Source organism: Ceratotherium simum, chromosome 6, assembly GCF_057802395.1.
Source record: "Ceratotherium simum simum isolate JZ-2026a chromosome 6, ASM5780239v1, whole genome shotgun sequence".
NCBI lineage: Eukaryota > Metazoa > Chordata > Mammalia > Perissodactyla > Rhinocerotidae > Ceratotherium > Ceratotherium simum.
The window spans coordinates 41,252,109-41,279,766 of NC_141905.1; the positions used below are offsets into that span (position 1 = coordinate 41,252,109).

General features: G+C 37.9%; 1 protein-coding gene across 4 annotated transcripts in view; it reads right to left on the bottom strand.

The window, feature by feature from the left end:
• BICC1 (BicC family RNA binding protein 1) overlaps nucleotides 1-27,658 on the bottom strand; it is a 285,588-nt gene that overhangs the window by 154,091 nt on the left and 103,839 nt on the right. For all 4 annotated transcript variants that reach the window (XM_087432182.1, XM_004427111.3, XM_087432180.1 and 1 more), the window contains exon 2: nucleotides 26,255-26,301. Coding sequence is in view for 3 of the 4 variants with exons in the window: in XM_004427111.3 (XP_004427168.2) it covers nucleotides 26,255-26,301 (47 nt within the window). In the remaining variant the exon portion in view is untranslated. The remainder of the gene's footprint in view (nucleotides 1-26,254; nucleotides 26,302-27,658) is intronic.

Consider the following 27,658-nt stretch of genomic DNA (forward strand, 5'->3'; position numbering starts at 1 on the left):
CCAAATGCTCTTGGATGCATGTAGTTGTCATATAAAGTGAAAATATTATCCCTCCCTCGAATGCTCACATCCTGATCTGAGGGTGGCACCATCACAAAGCCTTCAGAAGACTGACCAACCACAGGGATTTCAACTCCCCAGTTTTAAGCTAAGAAATTCAACTCATCTTTCCTTTACATAATGGTTAGTTGAGAAAACCATAAAACACAAAATTTCATTCAGTGATGTCCGAGAGAAGAGAGACCCGGTTTACAAGCCCCATTAGTAAATATCACCTCGCAGGCATTAAGGTACAAGAATAATGCAAACGAATGGTCCATGTTTTCAGGAGCATATACAGTTTTGCTGATTTGTCCAGTGAAATGATGGGTTGTGCTGTCAACCACACTTTCCTGTGAGACTACTGGCTGCGTAGAGGATGACAGGCTGGACCAGTGGAACAGAAATGATGACTGTGAGGCCCAGACATGAGGGCAGGGTTCCACGATGCTCTCAAGTCACCAGGAACTCATTACAGAAAAAGTTCCACAAAGTTCCAGGAATAACACCAGCCTAGAACTCATCTCTCTGACCTCCTCCTCTCCCCTACCAGAGTCACTATTCTCCATCCTGGATCACAGCACACACAGACTTAATAAACATTTCAGGGAAGACATGCTGAGCTCTACACATGACCAAATTCTACTGTTTCCCACCAGCATCTTTTACAACACAGGAGGAAGAGCCACAATGAGCAGCTGCTGTGCGTTTTCACTCACTCCTGAAGGGCAGAGCCTACCTCACCCCTTGCGAAATGCAGAGACCTTATCATGCTTCTTTCTAGTCCTTCGGCACCTACCAACTATTTAATCATTCCAAACGCCCACTTTAGAGTGACTAGTTACTGTTCATTTAAATGTGCAAAGCTGGCCTATAAAAACCCTGCCTATTCAAGCTTCACTGTACATTTGCAGCAATGCTGTTACAATTTCAAATATTACCTTTCTAAACAAATGTTTTGTATCTATGACTCAATTTTAAATTTTTTCCCTATAAACATGTAGCCATCTTACTGTCAAAATATCAAGTCGTGTGGGTTGCTATTTCACAGCAAGAATCTCTTAAGTAGCACAAAAATGTGAATGCACTTAATGCCACCGATCTGAGCACCCTGAAAACGGTTAAAATGGTAAATTTTACCACAATTAAAAAAACCCAAAGAATCCCGTGAGTGAGGTTTTCTCTGTATAACCACATTATTAATCATGTGGCCAATTCATTCTTCATTAGAAAGTGTATAAGCCATTGATTTCCTAAAATACAAACGATAAGCTTCACTGTATTATTAGAACTTAAAGTTACAAATGATTGCTCTCTTTAAGACTAGTCAGTACTTGACTAGCCCAGGGCACGAAGGCACCACCATAACCTTTCCTTTCAGCTATTGTCACTGCTCGAAACTATTCAGCAACAGTGTGCTCAGGGAAAGCAAAACATCAACCTAGATGGCGCCAAATCATCCCCTAACCTCAGGAAGACAAACATCTGCCTCTGAATTTGCAGCAAGCCCTAAAAAAATTCCATCATAAAGAAAGGGCACGACAGCAAAACCACAATCCAAGTGTTGCTCTGATTTAAAAGGCAAACAAAACCTCAACTCTGTCCAACAAAGAGTAGATAATGAATAGCAGGCATCACATGATAGAGCTTCCCTAAATCATTCCCTGGGAATCAGATGTTTAGATTGGGTTAAATCTTTCTTTCTCTCTCTCCCCGTCCTGCTCCCCCATTTTGGTTGCTCTATAAAAAGAAATCATTTACCAACTGTCTTGACATCATAGGTATTGGAATAATACATCAAATGAGATGCTTCATTATTCCTGCTGAGGCTTAGCTCCAAGGAATGTATTATTGTTTTGGGAGAACTGTAAAAGAATTCCAACAAAGACAACTGAAAGAAAATATAACTATAGCCTTAATGGGCAAGATTTCTTAAATGTGTTGGTCTAAGTGGGAGGGTAAAGAATTGCTTTTGAAAGTTGAAATAAATATTTCAAAAGTTTTTTGTCTATTCAAAGCAAATGATTAAAATTTAGCTGTACCCTGAAATTACTTTCTTCAAAAAAATTGAGTTCTTTTTTACTTGATATGTTCATCTACTTAATAAGCCTTTCCCCATTTCAGCACTTTGTATGTTTCCTTCGTAGATGTATTATAATCAATAATTATTTTATTTGCTTATTATTTTGTATTCTGTCTATAACCTGCAGCAAGATTTCTATTTGCTCCATAATGGCAGAACTTACATCCAAATTGTTCACATTGTATTCCTAAGGGCCAACACAGTACCTGGCACACACTAAAGGGCTCAAAAAAATTTTAATGAGTAAATTCATCATTTCATTCATTTCATCAATAAATATGTATTGAGTAACTTTATCCCATGGCTGCAATAACCATCTTAAGATTTAGCAAATATCTATAAGCTATATATGTAAACTTTTTTGGTCTCTGGGATTAAAGAACTCACAAAAAGGAGAGAAGGGCAGTCTGTATTTCTTTAGAATCCAGTGACTTAAAACACCTTAAAATTTTACATATACAGAATCCACAGACAGGCGGTCTTTATTATGAATAAAGACTAGTTATTACATTTCATGTTAGCCCGACCTGTTTACCGATAAACATTTCGGTACAAGTGCTGTACTTTGGTTTCTTCCTACAAAACCAACACCTTTTAGTACCCAGATAGTAAACAAAATCTGCAAGGAGTGTTGTCACTAAACAAAGGTAGGGCATATGACGTGAACCTAGAACAAAAACTACGCTGTGGAGTCAATTCTTTTTCTCACTCAATCCCTTTTGAGATACTTCTATTGCTTAACTTACTGTATATTGCTTACACCAGAAAAGGGAATACAAAATAATGTTTCCTTATGCTTAATAGGAAATTACCACTTCTGTCCAAAATTTAGTTAACAACAGCTAGTCATGAGACTCAGGGCGAATCATGAATCCCTTTTTGTACTTGACCCCATTTCTCATTACCACATGGTTTCCAAGAAGATTAACCTGGATTAATTTCAATGGCAGGCTTGCTTATCGAGACTTTCACAGTTGAAGACCTTCCTATTGCCCTATTTTACTAGGGAGTTTAGGCAAAGAAAAGCCTCAGCAAATATAAGAGTGCTATATAAATCTCACATGAACAACAAATATGCTCTATGAGCTGCTACTTGGACCCTGTTTTGATTTATTGGGAACACCTAACAGTACGGATAGGAATCTTCTATATACAAAACAACAGAGTATCAGAGCTTAGAGACCAGATGGTTTCGCCCCTCTCTTAATGAATAAGGAACCAGAGAGCTAGAAGAGATATCCAGCACTGGGATTATCTCCCTCTTCTTTCTTCTCATCTAATGCTCTTTTCATAGCAACTAGCTGTTAATAAACTGGTACAGTAGCCTCTGGGCCTCCTTTCTCATTACCACCAGGCCACAAAACCACTGGCTCACAAGGCTTTTTGGAAGAAGGAACTTTCAACTTTGGAAGAAGTAACTGTGAACTCTGGGTGACCACACATTGATGCATATGTGGCAGTGAGCCACTGGTCTACATCTCAGAAGCACTGAGATCCAAAAGAGGACAGGAGAGTTGGGGGAGAGGAACCTGAGACAGGAAGAGAGCCAAGAAGGTAAGAGCCAAATAAATGAAGCTTTCTTCCTTTAACTGCAGCTTGAGTTATTCCAAATTCAGATCCACATTTCAAAAAGAATACACACATGCCCACATTTCCTACTGGATAGTTTCTAGCCATTTTTTCAAACTTAAAAAAAAAACCTCCATAATTAAAAAAAAACATTTTAAACTCCATAATTATTTACCATAAAATAAATTGCTATTTTCTGTAATGTTAAGGAGATGAGTAAGAAAACTCCGAGCTTGTAGGCAGTTTTACATGAACCACCTCACTATTTCTGGAATGTAAGTGATTCCTAATAAGTCACTATTTCCAGCCCTGATCTCTCTCTTGAGCACTCTACTAAACATTTCCACCTTCACTTCAAAGTCAACATTTTTCTCCAAAACAGCTCTCCTGCTAGATGTTACTATGTCTGTCCTTTTCATATTAGAAACCTTGAAGTCATCCTTAATTCTTTTGTGTTCTGCTGCTTCATTCCACCAGATCCTATCAAGATTCTTCATTCCCATTTCCTCATATCTGTCCCTTTATCTACCTGTTCTCATACCTCCCACAAAGTTCTCAGGCTTTCTTCACCTTACAGGTTCTCTGGAAGTGGCTTACCCTGGCCACCACAGCACTTAGTCACCTGACTCCCTTTGGTCCATCCATGCCTGTACCAATTTAATTGTCAGTTACAACTCTGGACATATATGGATCCCTGATTAAGTATCTCCACTCACAGTCAGCAACTAACAGAATCTATTGTGGTATCATGTCCCTGCAGAGGCCTAACAGTGCCCTAAATTCAATATTCAATAAAGGCTTTCACAAAAATAACGATGTGTGGCTTCCACCACCCGTACCAGCAGGCCAACAGGCTGTGGAAGGTAGAGTACACGAGTAGCCTTGAAAGGACTTTCATCACCTCAGAGCAAAGGGCCGCAAAGCCACAAACTGAAAGCAGAGCACGCGTTAGGAAGGAAGACAATGCACGTCAAAACCAAAATGGCAAATTCTTGTGGCTGAGACATAAAACGTTCCTTGAGCCACAGAGAGAACTGGCAGCTCCTGAATCAAGAAGTTGCTTGGATTTTCTTTTTACCCTCTTCCACCAAGCAAAACAGACATATTTTTGCATCCAAAATGAAAGTTGTTTGCCCTGATAATTCTTTATTGGTAACAAACCTCATCCAGCCATAGCCTACCATTCCCTGATAACTTTCTGTTTCATAACAAAGGAATAACAGGATTTCTAACAGTGATGAACTATCCTATTGCATGAGAACTTCACCATCAATGCCACCTCAAGAAAAAAAGAAAAACTCTACCACAAAACATTTTTACTGTAAAATGCAAAAATATATGAACATATTCAATAAAAAACACAACAACAAATGGAAAGGTTTCTCAACATAAGAATCCAGAAAGTAGTATTCCCAAGTAAAAGTTACAATGACCCAATTCTAAACTGAGAAGAGTTGCCAACAATATTATAGAACTGTGTGTGGCTTTTGCCCGAGCAACTAAAGACATGGAGTCCCATCCTAAAAGGCTACAGCCTGCCACCTTCCCTCAACCTCAAAGATGCAAGTACTGACACAGAAAGGTCTCTCTGAAGAATCAAATAAACTCTCATTTGTTCAAAGCTTTCAATTTCAACTGATTTTAACACCAGTTCTAAACGGAACTGTCCCCATTTCGTAAGTAAGAGAACTGAGTCTCAACTGCCAAATGACTTGCCCAAGATTTCACAGTTGGTAACTGTGCTGGGACTCAAACGCAGATCTCATGGCTCCTCGTTTAGTGTTCTTTACAAAATTGACATGTCTTGTTTGTTTCATTTACTAATTGATTCAAAATGAGGGCATGGCATGGGTCAGGGTAAGGAAGAAAGGCTAAGGAAAAGACAAGATGAAGGGAGCGCACATTGTAATCACCTCTGGAACATCCAAGTTTTAAAAACTCTGCTTCCCAGACCCCATCTCAGACAAGTGCTCCCTAAGAACCTCCACGGCATCTTTTTGTGTGTGTTGGAAGGGTGGGGAACAAGACAGCACTATCTCTTATTGCTTTGATCTGTATTAAGTAACACTTAATTTACTGTGTTTTCCCATTAACAAGAAAGAAGGACTTGAGATTTTAATTTTTCTTGAAAGAGCACGTGGGTTGTTAAAAGATGTGAATTGTCAGTGTAGTGAAAAGAACAGTAAATTGAGTTTCCTCCCCAGCTTCAACAATTACATAGTTATATGACTTGGAAAAATCACTTAAATTTTCTAGGTCTTTCCTCATTTGTATACTAAACTAGGAAATCTCTGAGGTTCCTTTCAGTCCTACAAAATCATGATTCTAAAAGTTACTTAACTCAACCATGCACACAGCGCAATGTGTTAGGCCTCAAAATACTTGAGTCTCTCAATTCCAGAGTTCAGAAACTAGTTGGACTCTTAGTACATCAACTCAAAAGAATGGAACAACAATGAAAGAAAAGTAACTTTTTATTAAAATTCAGAGTGATGCAAATATGTAAGTGCAAAATATAAAGAAACGAAAACTGTCAATGCAGGCCAGGCCAGTCCAGAACATGCCACAAAATGGTGGGACTTTTAGCTATACAACTGGAGAGGTTGTATAGCTATACAACAGACATCAAGATGAGAAAAAGACTTTCTAGGTGGGTAGATATTTTTATCTATAGCCATTAGAGTTAGGAATGATCGTGGCAGGGAGATACCACTGGTTGACGCCAGGGGATTGGTTTGAGGAGAAATGAAGGACAATCGTTAAATAAGCAGGAAGGAACTGGACTGTAATGAATGCTCAATGCCAAAGGTGGACAATTAGCTTTATCTGGGAGGCAATGGAGAGATGTTAAAGAAATTAGGAAAGACCTGTGTACTCTGAAGTGATTTATACTCTCATCCCTATCACGAAGCTCACTGAGAAAATACACTTTTAGGAAAGCCTCTTTCGTATAACTACATCACATCCAGACCTAACATAGATCTTGGTCAGTGAGAGAAAGGAATTTCCAAATGATTCACTGATTGTTTAATTCTGTAGACTAGATTTTCACCAAAAAAAAATTTTTTGATCAAATAATATTGTGAAGTGCTGCATATTATACAGTGCTCTAACAAATTCACAAAATATGCAAAAAACTAGCACATTAAAGGCTGTAAGCAGTTTTGCAGGAAAGAACTTTTTTTAACTGTGTATAACAGCATTCCTCAAACTTATCTAATCATGGAACTTTTGAAAATATGGTATTTATTAACATAATGCAGAACTAGTGTTTCACAGTATAACCTCTTGGAAATTATACCATGGAACATTTAGTCCTAAGAGAATGAAAATCAACAGAAAGTTAAACTCATTAGTAATCGACACACAAACACACAAAATACATACAAGTCCTTCCCTTTTATCAGCATTAGAGACCAACATGAACTTGCAATTTCTCTTTGCACTCGCCCACACTCCACATCAGTGGTTCCCAACCTCGGCTGCATATTAATGTGACATGGGCAGCTTAAAAAAAAAAAAAAACTAATGCCCAAGCTGTATTTCCAGAAAATTAAATGAGAATATCCAGTTTGGGCATCAACAGTTTTTAAGGGCCGGCCCGTGGCTTAGCGGTTAAGTGAGCGCGCTCCACTGCTGGCGGCCTGGGTTCGGATCCCAGGCGCGCACCGATGCACTGCTTCTCCGGCTGTGCTGAGGTCGAGTCTCACATACAGCAACTAGAAGGAGGTGCAGCTATGACATACAACTATCTACTGGGGCTTTGGGGGAAAAAAATAAATAAATAAAATTAAAAAAAAAAAAATAGTTTTTAAAAGGTCCTCAGGCAAACCTACATCAAGGAGGGTTAAGAACATTGCTGTAGATTAAGAGTCTACTAATGCTAAAATGGTTAATGGCAGAGTTGGGAAAATGGGAAAGGGAACTTGAATTCCAGTTAATTCAGCTATAAAATCAGCCCCTGAAAATTGGAGAATTGGCTATATTTATTCTGCATATGATACTAGATCTCCAACATTCTCGGCCTTTCTCTATTTGTTCATCATTATGCTGGCGGTTTAATGCTAATACTAGAGTATGCTAAATTGATAGCCAACAATTTCTTTAAAGGAATCTTTAATTTTATACAAATAGAACCAAATTTTCTATTATTTGCAAAGTTTGAATCATTGGTCTCAGAAGTTTTAGTCTGATTTCCACAAAACACAGCCAGAAGTAAACTGCAAAGCCAAAATTTTCAACTGCCTTCCTGGAAAATACATTTTTTAAACTGCATATCATAGAAGGTTCAGGATTTAGTTAAATGATACTAACTACTTATTTTATAGCCGTCATTCCAAACTTGGAAATATTATCATCCAAAATGAAATGAAGGTATTACAATAGTTGAACACTCATGTTTCAAAGCATAGTTAAAAGTTAATCTTCCTGGGAAGTCATTTATCATCCAGGAAAAGTCATGGGAAGAAAAACGTAATAATAAATCCCTAAACCCAGCACTTATCAAGAAGTCAGAAGCTGCAAAACAAACTATATTGCAAAATGTTGGGTTATCCTAGCTATCATTTTAATTCAATTCAACTTTCAGTAGACAATGAATACAAACAATATGATCTCCTAGATTGAATCTGGATTTCAAATCCTTCAACTCATCCTCTCAACCTCTCACTTGAATCTGTGAATAACTAGCTCAGATGAAATGATATAATTATATGTATCACTTTTAACTCATTTTTTTTCTGGGCCATATGACAGAGAAAGTCTCCCCTGTACCTTATTTTGCCTTTGCAAAGGCCTCAAGTTAGTTCTTTCTGCCGGAATGCCTTTCCATTTTGCCTCCATTAAAATATTTAGGTCATGGAATTCAGAGACCTGGAAGACATCTTAACCTAATCTAAACCTGCTCTCTGCTCAGAAGCTCTTGCACAAAGCCTTACCTAATCCTACTCAACATACCAGTCATACTCTTTTTACCTATTCTTCAAATCCCTACTCAAACACTCTCTCCTCAGGGCAGCCTTCCTTGATTCCTCATAGTAGAAGAAATCACTCCTTCTGTTTCCTCTATTACATGCTCTTGCCACACTGGGTGGCACTTATGTGTCACTTCTTTTTCCAGGCCCTCTTGAGGACAGGAGCCATAGGGTCACCTTTTGCTCTCTACAGTCCTACACCTGCAGAATGTCTAGCTCACAAGGAGTGCAGTAAATGTCTCATGTACGGCATCCTTAGTATCTTTGTAAAGCCTGTACATAGTCATTCACTCTAACCCCTTCTCATAAGCATCTTTCTCCTTCAGCTTGACAGCTCTTTGAGGGTAGAAATTATTTCTTCTTTAGTATTCCCATGGAATCTAGAGGACAACAGGAACATTTTTAGATTCACAGATTGTGAGGTAGCTCATCATATTTTTAATGTATGAGAGGGATACTAAAGTGGTACTTAAATGAGAAGAAACCTATATCCATGCTCCAATTAAGTACTGAAAAATATTATTTCCTCAGTTTTGTTAATACCTCCCTCTCAAGGTACTGGCTGAAGCCAAGAAAAACTTAGGCTCTCCAAACCTACCAACCTGGGGAATACGCCACAGAGCTCCTCAAACAGCACCCCCTATTGACTTACACATGAATTTGGACCATTGTCTTAGAAAATCCCATAGAAAATATCACAGGAAGAAGTTCTATTTAAGAAAACAACTCCAAACTGAGTTTTAAGCTTTCTTATTCACAGGGGATTAAGGTTTCCTGGTAATTCCAGAGTAAACAGGCACCTGGGAACTGAAGCTGGTTTTTTTTCCCCCATTCAAAAAAACAACTGATGGTGAACTCAAGAAAGAAAACCAAGACGGCAACACAGAAGCCTCTATATATTTGCCTGCAGTTGGTTTCATCTCTGGCTAAATTCCTTCACTCTCCACCTATCATCACTGTAACCATTAAGAAGCAGGAAATTTGAATGACTAAATGATAATCTAGGGTGACAAAAGTACTAAAATTAGTAAACGCTAAGGAAGGAAAGGCACATGCTTCTCCCAGATCATCTTGATTTCACCAAAGAAAAAAGAAATGTAATAAAATCTATTTTTTAACCAGTTAAAGTGCCAAAAAGCAGCTCCTTTCAAGAACGAATTTACGTGCAAAGTAATAAAAACTGCAAAAGAACTAGTTTGGGACAAGCCACAACTGCTAAACATACAAAGTAAGAGAGTAACATTCAGGATATTTAATAATTTAATTCAAGGATCATGTTACTTAAAGAGGCAGAGTAACAAAGTGTTCTCCTTAACCACTATTAAGAAAAACAGAAAATGTTTTATGCTGTACCAACCCCTCTGCATGTTGGCTGACTACAAACTTCCCACAAAAAGTATAATATTGACTAAAACAATGTTAATGTCAATGGCCAAGGAGAAGAAGGAAATCCTAATATGTACAATAAAAGCCCACAACACAATCTTTTTGGAAAATAAGGACAGTACAAGCTTTTTCCACCTAAGATATTAATAGCAATGACCCCATTATTCCTTGAATAACGCTGGCAACTGACTAGCAAAAAGAAATACACCCTGAATAACAATACTATTCTTATATAGTATATATATAGTATACACTTATATAGTATATCATCATACACTGGTATACTGTGTTTTTATGTTTTAAAACACACTGTGGTATTGCTGCTGTATACGTATTTTAATGACAGGTTTGGGGAAAATGTCTTCTGTGTGATCTAAAGAGCACTGCTCCTTTAAGATGTAACTTAATTTGAACCACTCATTGAAAGGTTAATCTACTCTACACACACACACATTCCAAATTTTGATAAAGTGTGAATGCATAAAAAGAGAGGATGATTATGCAATTATTCAAGTAATTGAATGCCTTTTATGCGTTTTAGTCTGATTCTTGATTACAAGGCCTCACAGAGTTTCTGGACCACACAGAACAAGGGGAGAAGACTGCAAGGACACCTGTAGACCAAAACTCGAGAAGCATCACAAACCATGCCAGCTCCAGGTAGCGGCACCTCTCACTGCAAGAATATCTGCTTCTCTCTGTTTTTCACTCCACGTTCCCTTCTGTGGATGAGTTTCTTCTGCTTGCTCACAGCTTCTTCCCCCTTGTAACTCCAGCTTCCCCACGGCCAACACTGTCACCTCTGGCTTCTCCCTCGCCACATCCTAATCATGACCTTTCCTATTCTGCTCCTGTTACCGCCCGACGTGGGCCTTCTGCTCACCGCAAGACATGCCAATAGTCAAGAGGCAAGGTGGTAGAAGACAAAGGACTTTTTTATTACAGCTTGCTAGCAAGAGGAAAGATGGCCGACTCATGTCCAAAAGAACCATCTTAAGGGGGCACGAAATCTTACAGCAGTTATATAGGCCATTGTGTTATTGGGGACGGGGTTAGGAATGTTGACCTTCCGGTGTTACATACTGGGAGTGCCACACCAGATCTTTCAATTTTCACTGATGATGGCTATCAGCATAGATTCTCTGTTCGGGGGTCATCACATTCCTAACAAACTCAAAAAAACAAAGTTATCACCTTATCGCAGCTGGAAGGTACATGCACAAGCAGGGGTGGTAAAATCTACAGAGCAGTTAGATCTCCTGGAGGGTGCATATCCAGCTGAGGTAGTTTGTCAGAGGTCATTCAAAGTTACAATAGAGTTTTTCTTTTCTACAATATGGCTTCCCTTATGTCAATCTTGTCTTGAGCTGGTATCACTCCCACTACCACTCTGGGGCTTAGTGGAATCTCATTCAGTGAGTTTTCAGAACCAGTCACACAGGCCATGACCAGTATCCACAGAAGGTTCTTCTTTGGCTCTGGTGTCCACAACTAGGCCCATCAGCCGTGGCTGTAAGAGCTGGTAAACAGAGTTATATGGTGCAGAACATCGTTTGCTCCTCTCCTTTTTCATGGTAGGGTGTGTGGAAAGGCAGGCATATAATCACATAACAACGAAGTATATAAATTTAAAAGCACTATTCAGAGACAAAAGCAAGGTAAGAGTTGAATTAGCCAATGGACAAATTCTAAAGCAATCTATTAAATAAAATGCAAAATATTAAACACATCAAGCAAAAGGCTGCTCTTTAAAAAACAGAAAGAGTCCCAAAATTGAAGAAAGGACTGATTCCTGGAATGATGACAAACCATGACTGTAAGTCTTCTAGATAGAATAAAATAGTAAAGTATCAGGTACAAACTTCACAATGACCAACCTTAATGTGATTTTGAAATCTGACTATTTAAAAAAAACATAGAGGACTGCAAAATCCATACCACTTTTTCACTGTATTAATTTGCCTCCAGCCTTTTCATTGTCATTCTAATGCACCACAATGACCCTAATTCAGATCCCTACTCAGCAAAATTTGCAGTTTTAGACAGAACTCTCACTATAGAAACATAGCCCATCCAGGAAGGCATGATAATGCTGATTTAATGAAAATCATTTACCTTTTATTAACAATAGTCAAACAAAGTCAGAAAAGCACTCTCCAACTCCTGGCTGCCACCAACTAGCCTGTGTGACCTTGGAAAAAAATCAATCCAAGACTATTCAGATTATAGTCTATTAAAAAACACCACCACCACCACATCGGCTTTAAAACATACTGATTCTTCTGTGAACCCATTTTAAATCAGTAAAGCTTAAAGCTCTTTACTAAGGGTCATAGTATTCACTTGAGTCACACTAAAAGGCAATGCACCAACTGCATCATTCTACGGACTGTCATCTTACAGCTGAGTCCTTCTCCCTAGGTAACCTTACGGAGTCACATGAAGAAAGAAGATCATACAGGAGGAGTTCTGACTACATGTCACAGAATCATGTGAAATCTTTCAGAGGGATGCTTTCCACGCTTTCTTATTCTGGGCACCGTAACGGCTACATGGTCTCCAAGCCAAACGTCAGGTCAAAAGCTTATAGTGACAGACAGAGCACGTGAGCTCTATCTAAGTGGGCCTTTACTGCCACTCCGAAATCAAGTATCCTTATTTTATATTATGTACCTAGCAACATAGAGCCAACCTTTCTTCTTCAGTTGGATGAAGAATGACAAAAAATGCCAATTCCTCATGTCTGTGACCAATTAACAGTGATTGAAAATTATACAATCTTTAGCTACTTCCACATCACATCCATATCATGGATATTATGGCCTCATACAACTGTACTGGTCAGGCTATGTCCAAACTACCGTACCCAGACATTGTAGCCACATTTAAAATGCAACACTGATTTTGCTCCTGAAAGTGAATACAATGGTAAGGGGTCTGAAAATTAAGTCATATGATAAATAAAAAACTAAGTATCGTTAGTCTGAAGAAAAGAAGACATAGAGATGGGGTAACAACCATCTTCAAATGTTTTTTTACACCTCAAATGGCAAAACAAGGGCAAATGAATGAGAGAAAGGGGGAAACTTTCTAAAAATTAGCACTAACTAAAAATGATCTGTCTTGTATATGTATCTGAGACTGATTTTGTCTTTATACCTGTTGTAGGTGATACAGAAGGAACTTCAGTACTTCATGGAAAACAGAACCAGATGACCTCTTAGACTTATTTCAACAAAATACTATATGTTCTATAAATTGGCAACAATGTATGCATCCACGGGCAACCTCAACCTATTGCAGCCATTATGATCTGTTCTTCTCCCTAAAGTGGTGGTGTTTGTTAATCTTGGCTTTAAAAGTAATAGAGGTTCATTGTAGGAAAGTATAGAGCAAGAATAAAAATCAACCATAATCTCACCACAGAGACAGTCACTATCACATTTTAAAGTAATTCCTGCCCCAGTCACATTTCTAGGCATAAATATATGCAGCAAAATTTGAGTCAAGCTGTTTATACACCTTTTGTCATGATGTTTGCATTTATATGATAACCAATTCCCCAAGTCACTAAATATTTACCAAAAAAGCATGATTTTTTAAAAAATTTTATTGAGGTCACATTGGTTTATAACATTGTGTAAATTTCAGGTGTATCTTATTATATTTTGGCTTACCAGACTGCATTGTGTTCACCACCAAAAGTCTAGTTTCCAACCATCACCATACATATGTGCCCCTTTACCCCTTTTGCGCTCCCCCAACCCCCCTCCCCTCTAGTAACCACCAATCTGTTCTCCTTATCTATGTGTTTATCTTCCACATGAGTGAAATCATATGGTATTTGTCTTTCTCTGACTTATTTCACTTAGAATAATACCCTCAAGGTCCACCTATGTTGTCTCAAATGGCACGATTTCCACTTTTTTATGACTGAGTAGTATTCCATTGTGTATATATATACATATATATACACACACATATATATACATACCACATCTTCTTTATCTATTCATCGATTGATGGGCACTTGAGCTGTTTCCAAGTCTTGGCTATTGTAAATAATACTGCAATGAACAGAAGGGTGCATATCTTTTCGAATTAGTGTTCTCACATTCTTTGGATAAATACCCAGAAGTGGAATAGCTAGATCATATGGAATTTCTGTTTTTAACTTTTTGAGAAATCTCCATATTGTTTTTCATAGTGGCTGCACCAGTTTGCACTCCCATCAGCACTGTATGAGGGTTCCCTTTTCTCCATATCCTCTCCAACACTTATGTCTTGTCTTTTTAATAATAGCCATTCTGACAGGCGTGAGGTGATATCTCATTGTAGTTTTGATTTGCATTTCCCTAATAATTAGTGATGTTGAACATCTTTTCATGTGCCTGTTGGTCATCTGTATATCTTCCTTAGAAAAATGTCTGTTCAGGGCCGGCCCCGTGGCTTAGCGGTTAAGTGCGCGCGCTCTGCTGCTGGCGGCCCGGGTTCGGATCCCGGGCGCGCACCGACACACCGCTTCTCCAGCCATGCTGGGGCCGCGTCCCACATGCAGCAACTAGAAGGATGTGCAGCTGTGACATACAACTGGGGCTTTGTGGGGAAAAAATAAATAAATAAAATCTTTAAAAAAAAAGAAAAGAAAAGAAAAATGTCTGTTCATATCCTCTGCCCATTTTTTGATGGGGTTGTTCATTTTTTTGGTGTTGAGTTGTATGAGTTCTTTATATATTTTGGAAATGAACCCCCTGTTGGATATATGATTTGCAAATATTTTCTCTCACTTGGTGGGGTGTCTTTTTATTTTGTTGATGGTTTCCTTTGACATGCAGAAGCTTTTTAGTTGGATGTAGTCCTATATGTTTATTTTTTCTTTTGTTTCCCTTGCCTAAGGAGACATGGTATTCAAAAAGATACTGCTAAGAACGACGTTAAAGAGCATACTGCCTATGTTTTCTTCTGGGAGTTTTATGGTTTCAGGTCTTACATTCAAGTCTTTAATCCATTTTGAGTTAATTTTTGCATATGGTATAAGATAATGTTCTACTTTCATTCTTTTGATGTGGCTGTCCAGTTTTCCCAGCACCGTTTATTGAAGAGACTTTCTTTTCCATTGTATGTTCTTGGCTCCTTTGTCAAAGATTAGCTGTCCATAGATGTGTGGTTTTATTTCTGGACTTTCAATTCTGTTCCACTGATTTGTGTATCTGTTTTTCTGCTAGAACCATGCTGTTTTGATTACCATAGTTTTGTAGTATATTTTGAAGTTAGGAATTATGATGCCTCTAGCTTTGTTCTTTTTTCTCAGGATTGCTTTGGTTATTCACGGTCTTTTGTTGTTCCATATAAATGGTAGGATTCTATGTTCTACTTCCGTGAAAAATGTCATTAGGATTCTGACTGTGATTGCACTGAATTTGTAGATTGCTTTCAGTAATATGGACATTTTAACTATTTTTATTCTTCCAATCCATGAGCATGAAATATCTTTCCATTTCTTTATGTCTTCTTCAATTTCTTTTAATAATGTCTTATAGATTTCAGTTTATAGATCTTTCACCTCCTTGGTTAAATTTATTCCTAGATATTCTTTTTGTTGTGATTGTAAATGGGATTGTATTCTTGATTTCTCTTTCTGCTAATTCTTTGTTAGTGTATACAAATGCCACTGATTTTTGCATGTTGATTTTGTACCCTGCAAATTTACTGTGTTCGTTTAATATTTCTAATAGTTTTTTGGTGGATTCTTTAGGGTTTTCTATATATAAAATCACATCATCCACAAATAGTGACAGTTTTACTTCTTCTTTCCAGTTCGGATGCCTTTTATTTCTTTTTCTTGCCTAACTGTCCTGGCTAGGACTTCCAATACTACGTTGAATAAGAGTAGCAAGAGTGGGCATCCTTGTCTTGTTCCTGTTCCTAGAGGAACAGCTGTCAGTTTTTCACTGTTGAGTACGATATTGGCTGTGGGTTTGTCATAAATGGCCTTTACTATGTCGAAGTACTTTCCTTCTACACTAATTTTGTTCAGAGTTTTATCATAAATGGATGTTGGATCTTGTCAAATGCTTTCTCTGTATCTATTGAGATGATCATGTGATTTTTATTCTTCATTTTATTAACATGTTGTATCACACTGATTGATTTGCAGATGTTAAACCATCCCTGCATCCCTGGTATAAATGCCACTTGCTCATGTATAATCCTTTTAATGTATTGTTGTATTCGACTTGCTAATATTTTGTTGAGGATTTTTGCATCTATGTTCATCAGTGATATTGGCCTGCACTTTTTCTTCTTGTGTTGTCCTTGTCTGGCTTTGGGATCAGGGTGATGTTGGCCTTGTAAAATGAGTTAGGAAGCATACCATCCTCTTCAATTTTTTGGAAGAGTTTGAGAAGGACAGGTATCAAATCTCTGAATGTTTGGCAGAATTCACTAGAGAAGCTGTCTGGTCCCAGATCTTTGTTTTTTAGGAGTTTTTTGATTACTAATTTCAATCTCTACTTGCGATTGGTCTACTCAGATTCTCCATTTCTTCTTGATTCAGTTTTAGAAAGTTGTATGATTCTAATAATTTATCCATTTCTTCTAGGTTATCCAATTTGTTGGCATATAGCTTTTCATAGTATTCTCTTATAATGCTTTTTATTTCTGTGGTATCCACTGCAATTTCTCCTCTTTCATTTCTGATTTTATTTGAGCCTTCTCTCATTTTTTCTTAGTGAGTCTGGCTAAGAGTCTGCCAATTTTGTTTATCTTCTCAAGGAACCAGCTGTTAGTTTCATTGATCCTTTCTACTGTTTTTTAGTCTCTATTTCATTTATTTCTGCTCTAATTTTTATTATTTCCTTCCTTCTTTTGATTTTGTGCTTCGTTTGTTCTTCTCTTTCTAGTTCTTTTGGGTATAGGGTGAGCTTGTTTATTTGAGATTTTTCTTATTTGTTGAGGTAGGCCTGTATTTCTATAAATTTCCCACTTAGTACTGCTTTTGCTGCATCCCATAAGTTTTGGTATATTCTGTTTTCACTTTCATTTGTCTCTAGCTATTTTTTTATTTCTCCATTTATCCAATGGTTGTTCAGTAGCATGTTGCTTAGTCTCCACGTATTTGTGACTTTCCTAGCCTTTTACTTATAGCTGACTTCTAGTTTCATAGCATTGTGGTTGGAAATGATGCTTGATATGATCTCAATCTTCTTATACTTACTGAGGCTTGTTTTGTTTCCCAACATATGGTCTATCTTTGAGAATGTTCCATGTGCACTTGAGAAGAATGTGTATTCTGCTGCTTTTGGATGGAATAGTACATATATATACACACATATATATATTGGCTGATAGTTTTCGTCTTTCAATATTTTGAATACATCATCCCACTCTTTCCTAGCCTGTAGAGTTTCTGCTGAGAAATCCACTGATAGCCTGATGGAGGTTCCTTTGTAAGTTATTTTCTTCTTTCTGGCTGCCCTTAATATTCTTTCTTTGCCATTGACTTTTGACAGTTTTAATATAATAGGTCTTGAAGAAGGTCTTTTTGCATTGAGATAATTAGGAGTTCTATTAGCTTTATGTACTTGTATGTCTAGTTTCTTCCCCAGGTTTGGGAAGTTCTCAGCTATTATTTCTTTGAATAAACTCTCTGCTCCTTTCTCTCCCTCTTCTCCTTCTAGGATACCTATCATCCCTATGCTGCTTTTCGTAATTGAGTCAGATATTTCCCATAGAATTTCTTCATTTTTTTAAAATCTTATTTCTCTCTCCTCTTCCACCTGAATCATTTCTAGATTTCTTCGAGCTCACTAATTCTCCCTTCCATATGGTTTTCTCTATTTTCAATGTTTTCTATTTTATTTTTCATCTCATTAATTGTGTTCTTCATCTCCAGAATTCGTTTGGATTTTTTTTTTTAGAGTTTCAATCTCTTTGGTGAAGTACTCCTTCTGTTCATTAATTTTATTCCTGAGTTCACTGAACTGCCTCTCTGAGTCTTCTTGTATCTCACTGAGTTTCTTCTTGACAGCTATTTTGAATTCTCTGTCAGTTAGATCATAATATTTTGTGACTTCAAGTTTGGCTTATGGAGAGTTGCCTTTTTCTTTCTGTTCTGCCATGTTACTGTAGTTCTTCATGGAACTTGATGAGTTGACCCTGTGCAGGTGCATTTGTGGCAGTAAACACCTTTCTTATTTGGGTAAGCTTTGCTTACTTTGGTTCTGAGCTGCTTCTGGTTGTATCTGAGAGCCTGCACTTTCCACCCTCCACTGCCTCTGCTAGAGGCGTTGTCAGTGACCTCCTTGTGCTGTCTGCGCCTCTAAAATTACTGGTGCCTTGCTGCTTACAATGTCACTGCAGTCTCAGGTGTCACCACCAGGGTCACCAGGCTGCGAGCACTTCTGCTGCTTCCAGGGTCTTGTGTTCCCCCACTGGCCCCTTGTGGGCTCTCCACAGGCTTGGGTGCTGCTGCCCTGTGCACTCCCTGTGCTACTCCTCCCGGGTTACCTGGGGGTGCTGGCAGCACCACTGCCAGGGGCACTGGATTCACAGGTGTCACGGTCACTGCCAGGGGGCCCAGGGTCTTGTATGCAGCCCCTGCTGTTGGTAGAACCAGTGTTGGGGGTGCTGCCAACTAGGGGCAGGTAATGGGTTCTGCTGTGGTTCCTGAAGCCTCAGGTCACTGGTGTGACCTGCTACTGCTAGGGGAGGCGTGGGGGCTAAGCCGTAAGTAAGTGTTGTTGCTGGTCCTGCAGCCTCTGGTTGTTTGTGCACACTGCTATACTTTGAAACCTCAGGTCAGGGCACCCAGCCCCAGCCAGAGAAATGTGCATTTTGGATGCTGTCCCCATGCGGAGCATGAGGAGGCTGGGTCACTGGCTTCACTCTGTGTCCTGAATCCTTAGGACTTGTGCAACATCTGCACCGCCGTGGGGAGGGGGAGGCAGGGGCTAAACTGCAAGCGCCGTGTCTGCCCCTCCAGTCTCTGTTCACTGGCACGTGTGCCAGTGTGAGAATCCTTGTTTTGGATTGCCACTGTCAGGGGAGGGCGAGGAGGCTGCTCCCCTAGTTCCACTGCCTTCTGGAGGTCCAGTCCACTCACCTTCAGATATATAGATGCATGGATCTCTTTGGCATTCTGGTGTGCTGTGCAGGGAGTCCTCTGTTGGTTAATGGATGTCCGACTGGTTGTAACTTAGAGGGGAGAGACAAAGGGAACAACTCACTCTGCCATGATGCAGATGTCACTGCCAAAAAGCATGATTTTCAACACGTACATAGTAATCCAAAGTTTGGATGTACCATATTTCTATCATTACATTAAGCAGTTAGGTTATTTTTAATTTAATTTTAATTATTATAAATATTACCACAATGAATATCCTTATACATTGATCTTCAGACACATCTCTGATAATGTCCTATGTACATACAAGACTGAATTTGACTTATGCCTCTTCATTTATAAAACAATTTGAATCACATGAAATCAAAGGACACAATTAAATATATACACATACACAGATTACCAAAGCAAAGGCTTCTGTGATTAGAACTAATCAAACTTAATCCTTGCCCAAAATAGTTAATGCCACTATCTTGAAAAATTGCTTCTGACCTGCACATAAATGTTTATAATTGCACTTTATCAGTTTATTAGTGTAACTCTGGTTTATATGTGTAATGCGGAAACTGTTCTGAAATCTTAATATTAACTATAAATAAGGAAGTTGTATCTCAATATTTTTCAATTAAGAGAAATGCTGACCACTACAGGAATTAAGGAATTTAATCCATTCAGGGAGAGCATTTTACAAAATAATATACCAGTCTTTTTAAACAAAGACAAATAAATCATTTAACTGGACCTTTCCATTGTCCTTTCTATCCTAGGTGCACTGCATGTCACTACTGAGTCCGGAGTCCCACCTGTGCCCTTTCTAAAAAGACTTACTTTCATGAATTCAATTTGATTTTTCACATAATCTAACGCTTTGAGTTTGATTTCAAGAAGCGAGAAGAACAGTTTAACCAGTAACAACTAAATTTTCACCAGATATTGATTATTACTCACTTTAAAAAAATCATAGTAGCAATTAGGGTATATTCACTACCATCAAACATACACTTTAAATGAATCTCAGTGACATCCTCTACTTCCATGGCTGTAGAAAGAGGAATAAAACCGCAAATGTGGTTTTCATAAAGCAGTTGTGTGAAATGACTGCCAAAATAAAAGCTTAGTACAACATGATGACGGAACTCTACAGGTGACTGTACAAGATGCTTGAGAACATGAGTTTGACACCCAGGCTCCTCATGTTCAAATGAACACAAAGACAGAACTTAGAAGACCAGAAGAATGGATGATAAGCAAATCACTTAGTCTTTTTCTTAATCTTTTCTCACTAACCCTTATCTGCTAGACCCTTGATAGAAGACGGAGAGCTAATCATAAGACATAAAAATGGGATTGATTCTCACCTTTAACAACTTTCTAGAAGATGATGAGACAACCTGTTTTTTCGGTTGTTCCTTTTTGCTAAGTCTTATATGTGGTCAGCTATCCTTATTTAACCAGTAGTATGAGAGAACCATGACCACAGATTCTCTCACTGAAACTTATTCTCAGGGCCATAATCCTGTAATCAGGAACAAGAGCTCAGTGTCCCTGAACTCAGTGGATGTCCATTAGTGATGACATCTACTGGTGATAACCTTTGCTTACGTTTGGAACCAACAGTGTAATTCTGCACAGCCTTCTCAGCGCATCTTCAGAACCATACACACTCTTCACTGTATACATACCCTTTTGTAACATTTGAATTGTGAACCATGCGACCTATTACCTATTGAAACAAATACTAAGATTAAAACTTTAAAATATCCTAATTTTATTTAAATCAAATTTGATTTAAAATGTTTAAGCATAAAGACTCAGTGTTAGAGAAACTATATTATGGGCTATAGCTAATTGAATTCACCTTTAAATAATTAAATCAAAACTTATTTCTATTACCAAAGGAATACGATCTATCTATTCAACATATACAAAATAATGGCCAGTGGAGAAACCAGAAACAATCTTACTTAGAGATTTCTTCCTCCCCCCAACAAAAAGATTCAAGTAGTCCCATCTAAGACCACCTAGTGCACTCATTTTAAGGTACAGAGAGAGCCAGTACTCCTCCCAGCAATTTCCCAGCAAGAAGACAACACTTGCTACTTTCCAGTCTCAAAACGACAAAAGTAATCTGCCTAAAAAGGAAGAGTTTGAGGGTAATAAAAGTACACCATATAAACCACCAAACAGTATCTTTTATGTTAGTCTTACTGTTAGCCCTTCTGAAAAGCCATAGTTTATAGGTCAGTTTTCCAAACAGACATATTTTAAGAGTATAAAATATCCCTATATTTAAAATATGTGATGTGTACTTTGTGGAGGAATAACATATATAACCCAATGTAATGGAAAATGTGGCTTCCATCAATTATGATGCTGACTGGATTTTGTCTGCTTCAGTCATTGGATTCGAGATTCCTGAAGTATTTTGCTTTGATGAGTCACAACTGTAATACAATCACTATACCCATCCCCACCTAATATACTGTAACACATTTTCCCCTCCAAGATCTGGTCATAGTCATTTCACAAGAGAAAGAAAAAAAGAACTGATTAAAAGGAAACAGGACAGACAGTGAGTAAGCCATGAACAACTGCCCAAAGAACTGTAAAATCCTGGCAGATCATTTCCATGTGTTCCAATTAAAGTTGCCATGAGAGGTGGATAAAGAACTAGAGAGAATAATGATAAAGTTATACTCATTCCCTCTTTTTGTAAGTGTAGTTATAACCAAAGAATAAAAAATACAATTACTAAAGAACTCACAAAGTTTTAACAAAGAGAAATATTTGGAATGTTTCCAGTGCAAATAGTCTAATTTGTAATCCCATTAGCCAATCAGAGAATATTAAAAAGTACTTTATATGCATTTTTAATATAAACAGAAAAATGACTAAGGGTTTATAAATAGCTTTCTTTCAAAGGTGAGATGGTAAATTAGATTTTTTTTCTCTTTCTTGCATGTCAATTATATTTGTTCTAGACAATTTAGAAATGACTTATAATAAGAGAAACACAGTATAAATGACTAGATAGTTAAAATCTATAGATCAAATTGAGTATCAAAATGTGATAAATAACATTTACAGTTTTAGCAAATTTTTCTAATTATAGTATATTTATCTATAGTACCATTTCCTCCATTAAAAAGGTGTTATAGGTTGAATTGTGCCCCTCCCCAACAAAAATTCATATGTTGAAATCCTAACCCCTAGTACCTCAGCATGTAACCCTATTTGGAAATAGGGTCATTGCAGATGTAATTAGTAAAATGAGATCATCAGGGTGAGCCCTAATCCAATATGACTAGGGTCCTTATAAAAAGAGGAAATCTGGACACAGAGAGACACACAGGGAGAATGCCAATGTGAAGATGAAGGAAGAGATCGAGATGATGCTTCTACAAGGCAAGGAATGCCAAAGCTGGCAAGCAAACCTCCAGAAGATGGGAGAGAGGCATGGAACAGATTGTCTCAGCCTTTAGAAGAAATCAACTCTGTCAACACCTTAATCTTGGACTTCTAGCCTCCAGAACTATGAGACAACCAATTTTTGTAGTTTAAGCCATCCAGTTTATGGTACATTTTTACAGCAATCCTAATGAAATACAAAAGGTTTCAAAGCATAGTACAAAGAGACATTACACTTTGACCATATAGATTTTTTCCCTAACAATCTGTCTTTCGGTAGTTAGTGCTTGCAAAAATCAGTATTTCCTCCATATGCTCCTCCTCTCTTCTCCACCCCTTTTCCTGCAGTTATGTAAGGCCACACAAATAAGTTTTCCCCAATGGAACGTGAGAAGAAGTGACAAATGCCACATCCAGGCCTTGGTCTTAAGACCGTGGTATCCTTCCCCCATATTCTCTTCCTCTTGCTCACAGCTCACATTTGGACATGGTGGCAACCCAGCTTCAACCACATAGATGAGATCCATGCCTGAAGGGATAAAAGAGCTATGTCTTAGAGGAATCTGGGTCTCACTGACAGCATGGGCCAATGCCACCCAGCAAGCAGGAATACTCTCCTTAGAATGTTACATAAAAGTAAAATAAATAACTCTCTTCTTTAAGTCACTATATTATTGGGTTTCTCCGCTGTAATAGGTTCGTCTTTTACCCTAATAGAGTTTAAGGGAAACTAAAACATTTCAAACACATGCAGTAGAAGAGTGTACAGAAAACCAGGCAGATCTCTGAAAGAAACAATAACTGTGACTCTGTGGGAGAAGTTTAAGTGTGTAGTAAACTGAACAACTACCATTACAGCTTCAAATTTGAGACCATATATTTATTTGATGATCTCAGTAGTTGTTAAAATACAATTTCAACCCTTTGTGGAACCTACCTTTTCTTATTCTTAAAGGTATTTTAAATTTTTTTTTCCCAATTTCAAAACTTTTTAATGAGAATAATTACTTTTATTTAGTATAATAATATTATGATTTTACATATATTTTGATAGTACAAAAAAATTAACATCTAAAAGTCTCACACTCCTCCTCCAATCCCCTCCTTGGTGAGAGCCAGGAAGAAGGTGGGTAGATATCTTTCCAGCCTCAGATGTTTTTAAAATAGTAAGTGTAGTCAAATTTTATACTCAGCTCAAGAGAAGTTTTAATTTTGGTTTGTGTTACATACCTAGAGTCAAAACTAAAATACATTCTAATAAGCCTTCATATTTGTATTATTCTGGGAGAAGAAAAGTATTTTTTCAAAGATGCTAATGACCAGCAATGTGGCCTATTTCTTGTTCCTAAATGTTTCCGGAAATATCATTAGGTGAAATTGGAATACATGTGACTAGAAGAAAGTTCTTGGAGGACACTTCAATACTTCTCCATTACTTCATTCTACTGTAGATGAACCATAATGTCTACTTCTGTCTGGTCAAAACACTGAAAATTACTCTTCTGGAATTTGAAATGTTTGCCTTTGATTAAGTTACAGATTTTTTCCAGGGTAAGCATCCAAATCCCATATGGACATTTGTCTATCAGGAAGACACTCTCTACTGAGCCAAAGAAGAAAATGAGGAGATAAAAATTACTCCTATTTAATTATTTAGAGACCTCATTAACCTGTGACTAGGAATGAAATCTACAATTCCAACTCACGGTTTGTGGGACACACACATGTTCCTGGATTCAAACATGTGTTTCCATTTAAACTGCTGGAATGTATATATGGCTCCACAAAGAGTGATAAATATTAGCAAATCTTCTAAGAATTAAGGTCATTTATAACCACATACACCATGTTTTGATTCAGCTTTTAAAAAGTCTGAGTCACACGAAGCTGAACAGACTGCCTTTTAAATCTATCTGTAAGTTAAAGAAGAACAATGAAAAAAAATTTTTCCACAGATCACATCTATTTGTACCATCACAGCCAACCCAAGGCAAATCTGTGACTTCTGCTATTTGTTGTCTCTTTTCTTCCCCTTGGGGTAAGCCTGCCCCAGCTAAAGGCAGGGCATTCTGAAATGCCCAGGTATCGAGTACAAGTTGGATTTTGACCAATGTCAGATAACGCCAAGTAAGGGGCTTCAGGCGTAGTACATAAACTTCAACAGCATGAGCCTAAAGCAGAGGTGGAAAACTGTGGTCTGGCACATTCTATTTGGCCAGCACAGCATTTTTAAATTTTTTAAGTTTAAATCTCTACAGGAAAGTCCTCTCATACAAAGAAGGTACTTCATCACACAGAATATTGTATCTCACCATGCACTACGAACCCCTCAGACATAGTGAGCAAGCCAAACGTTTGAAGTGTGAATGCCACATATGAATTCTTCCTACATTCTGTTTCTTTGCCTAGAATGCCCTTCCAACCCACCCAAGTCTACCTCTTCACTTGGCTAACTTCTACTCTTCTAAACATCTCAAGAAATCTTTTCTAAGCTCCCAAAGTTCTGGTCAAGTGCTTACCCCTCTATTCCTCTAGACTCTCCAGCTATTTCTGTGACTATATCACCAGACACCAAACACATTTTTTTAGGGCAGAGACTATGACTTGCTCATTTTGATCTCTCCAGTGTGTAGCACACTGCAGGTGGTAAATAAATATTCTCAGAATGAAGAAATGGCAATACAAGTCTCAGCTCTGAAAATATCCACTTTTAATATCCTTGGAAGAGAATGCAGATGAATGATGAAGTTGACAAAAAAAAAAGCAGATCACACAGAAAGCAAGAGAATGAAGAGGCTTGTAAAAGCCACGTCTAGTTACACACAGGTGTTTTCCAAAGGCCTGACGACCCACTATAGCAATATTTAGCCTCATCTATAGCTGCTGCTGTATTTTACTCTAGGACACCTATATATTTGTTCCTACACACATGCTTTCTGGATCTCAACAACAAAGACACAAATATAATAAATCCAAATAAAAACAGAAGACTGTGAACTCGAGTTAATTTCTTTGAAAGGATAGGCATCTTCCCTTACATAAAACAGTATTTTAAAAGAGAGCTGACTAGAATTTACCAACCGCTCTTCACAGTTTCTATATTCATTTTTCAATCAGCTCCACTCCTCTTTCTCCTCGCTATATACGACTGGCCAGACTGGCTTCAATGAAAGCCAGAACTTTTAGAAGACAGCCAGGGTCAGAAAGGACATCGTTACCAACTGGAGCAAAGAGCTCTAAAGGTGCACCTTTTGTCAATTATATCATCCCACCCACAGTCATTTTTAGAGAAATGAGGAAGGCGATGAGGGACTCCTTCTCTCCATCTCCCAGGTCAGGTATGTGTGTGGGGAAGGATGTAACAGGGGACAGCAGTAAAAGAAGATAATCAGGACAGCATTTTGACAATTTCCGTGTGAGAAATCAATCTGGCAACTGTCACTGCCTCTAAGCAAAAACTTCATTAGATTTGCCCAGAAGGAGACTTCTTAGAATAGTTAAGTGCCAAACAGCCTCCCACCCTTTCCAGACCTGATCATCTCCAGTTATCTTATCAAAATCTATTGCCCTTCATATAGAAAGGGAGCTTTCAAAGGCTTCTAGTTCAGTTACTGAGACAGGTATATTTCTCCTTAATTATCACCAAGGCAGGAGTAAAAAGCAACTTACCTTTTGAAAAAAGTCTTCCCCACTTTTGCCTTTTCCTTCGGCAGCAGCTGTAAATAAAAATGTATACATTTAAAATAGTTTCTTTTTTCAACCTATGTATTCAAAAAACTCTCAAATATCAGATATGGGAACACAAAGGTAAACAAGATGCCATTCTTGCTCTCCCAAAGCTCAGCGCCTGTTAATAGGCCTCATCTGTGATGCAAAGTTGATAAAGAATAAAACACTCATCCAATTACACATCTTTAAATAATTTCACACTCTTTTTTCTGTCTGAAAGACTCACAAATCTGTATTTCCACACAGAGATGAAAGTAATCTCGTCCTTTCATAGTTAAGAAACTATATGAACAAATGCAACTACCAATATAATCAGCTGTAGTGCTCTAAGCACTTCCTGGCTGTAATCAGTCCCAGGCACAAGCTTGACCAAATGTTCAACTGCTCGCTCATCCGCCGGGGCCTACTCTGAGCTGTTTCAGTTTTATACTTTGCAATGACTATACCCTCTACTTGGATTTCAGTTGGCATCATATACTACTCTAATTCATTCCTTCATTTGCATATACAAAGAAAGAAACAAAACGAGACTTAAATAGTAATGGTGAAGGTCACAGACAATAAACTTCACGTGAGATTAATTAACAGGTACTGTATTTGAACAATCATTTTTATATCTAAATGGTAGCCTATAAATAAAGAACAAACCCAGTTCTCTATGTTCAAAAGTCTTATGCCTCTGTGAACATTTTTTTTTAATCCAGGGAGAGGCGTGGGAAATTTGACTAAAAGGAAAGAAGGGACAAAGAGCCAACGGCTTCTTGCTTGCAACAGCTTCAAACTGCATCTTTCAGAGGGTGAACAGGTCTCAGATTCAGGTGTAGAGTGGAACAGTGGTTTACTGGAGAAGCCACCCTGACCAGGACAAAGAAAGCAGCTTGAGAGAGAACTCTTGGAAATTGAAGTATGGAAGACTGTGGTACCCTAAACACCTGCTAGGCAATACTGCCGCAGGGCACTGCGTTTGTGTGTGTGTCTGTGTGTGTGTATGTATGTCCCAGGCACTTGTTAAAACAATTAAAGACTCAAAAAGATCATTCTGTTATGGAGGATTCATTCTGTTAGGGAGGATTCAAAACTCAATGAAATTCTGAAATAACAAGTATCATAAATTCTTTTTTCACCAACTTTAATTTCACATTTAAATATAAGGCACCTTCTACAATTTTATAAAAATGCGCATTTTTTCCTCAACATGTTTTCATCCAAAAAAAGAGCACAGAGTACATGTTTCTGTGATTTCCAAGTACAGTTTGAGGAAATGTATGAAAACAAGAGCTAAAAAAATAAAAAATAGAAAATTGTATTCTAGTGTGTGGTAGGCTATATGTAACAGCCCACCCA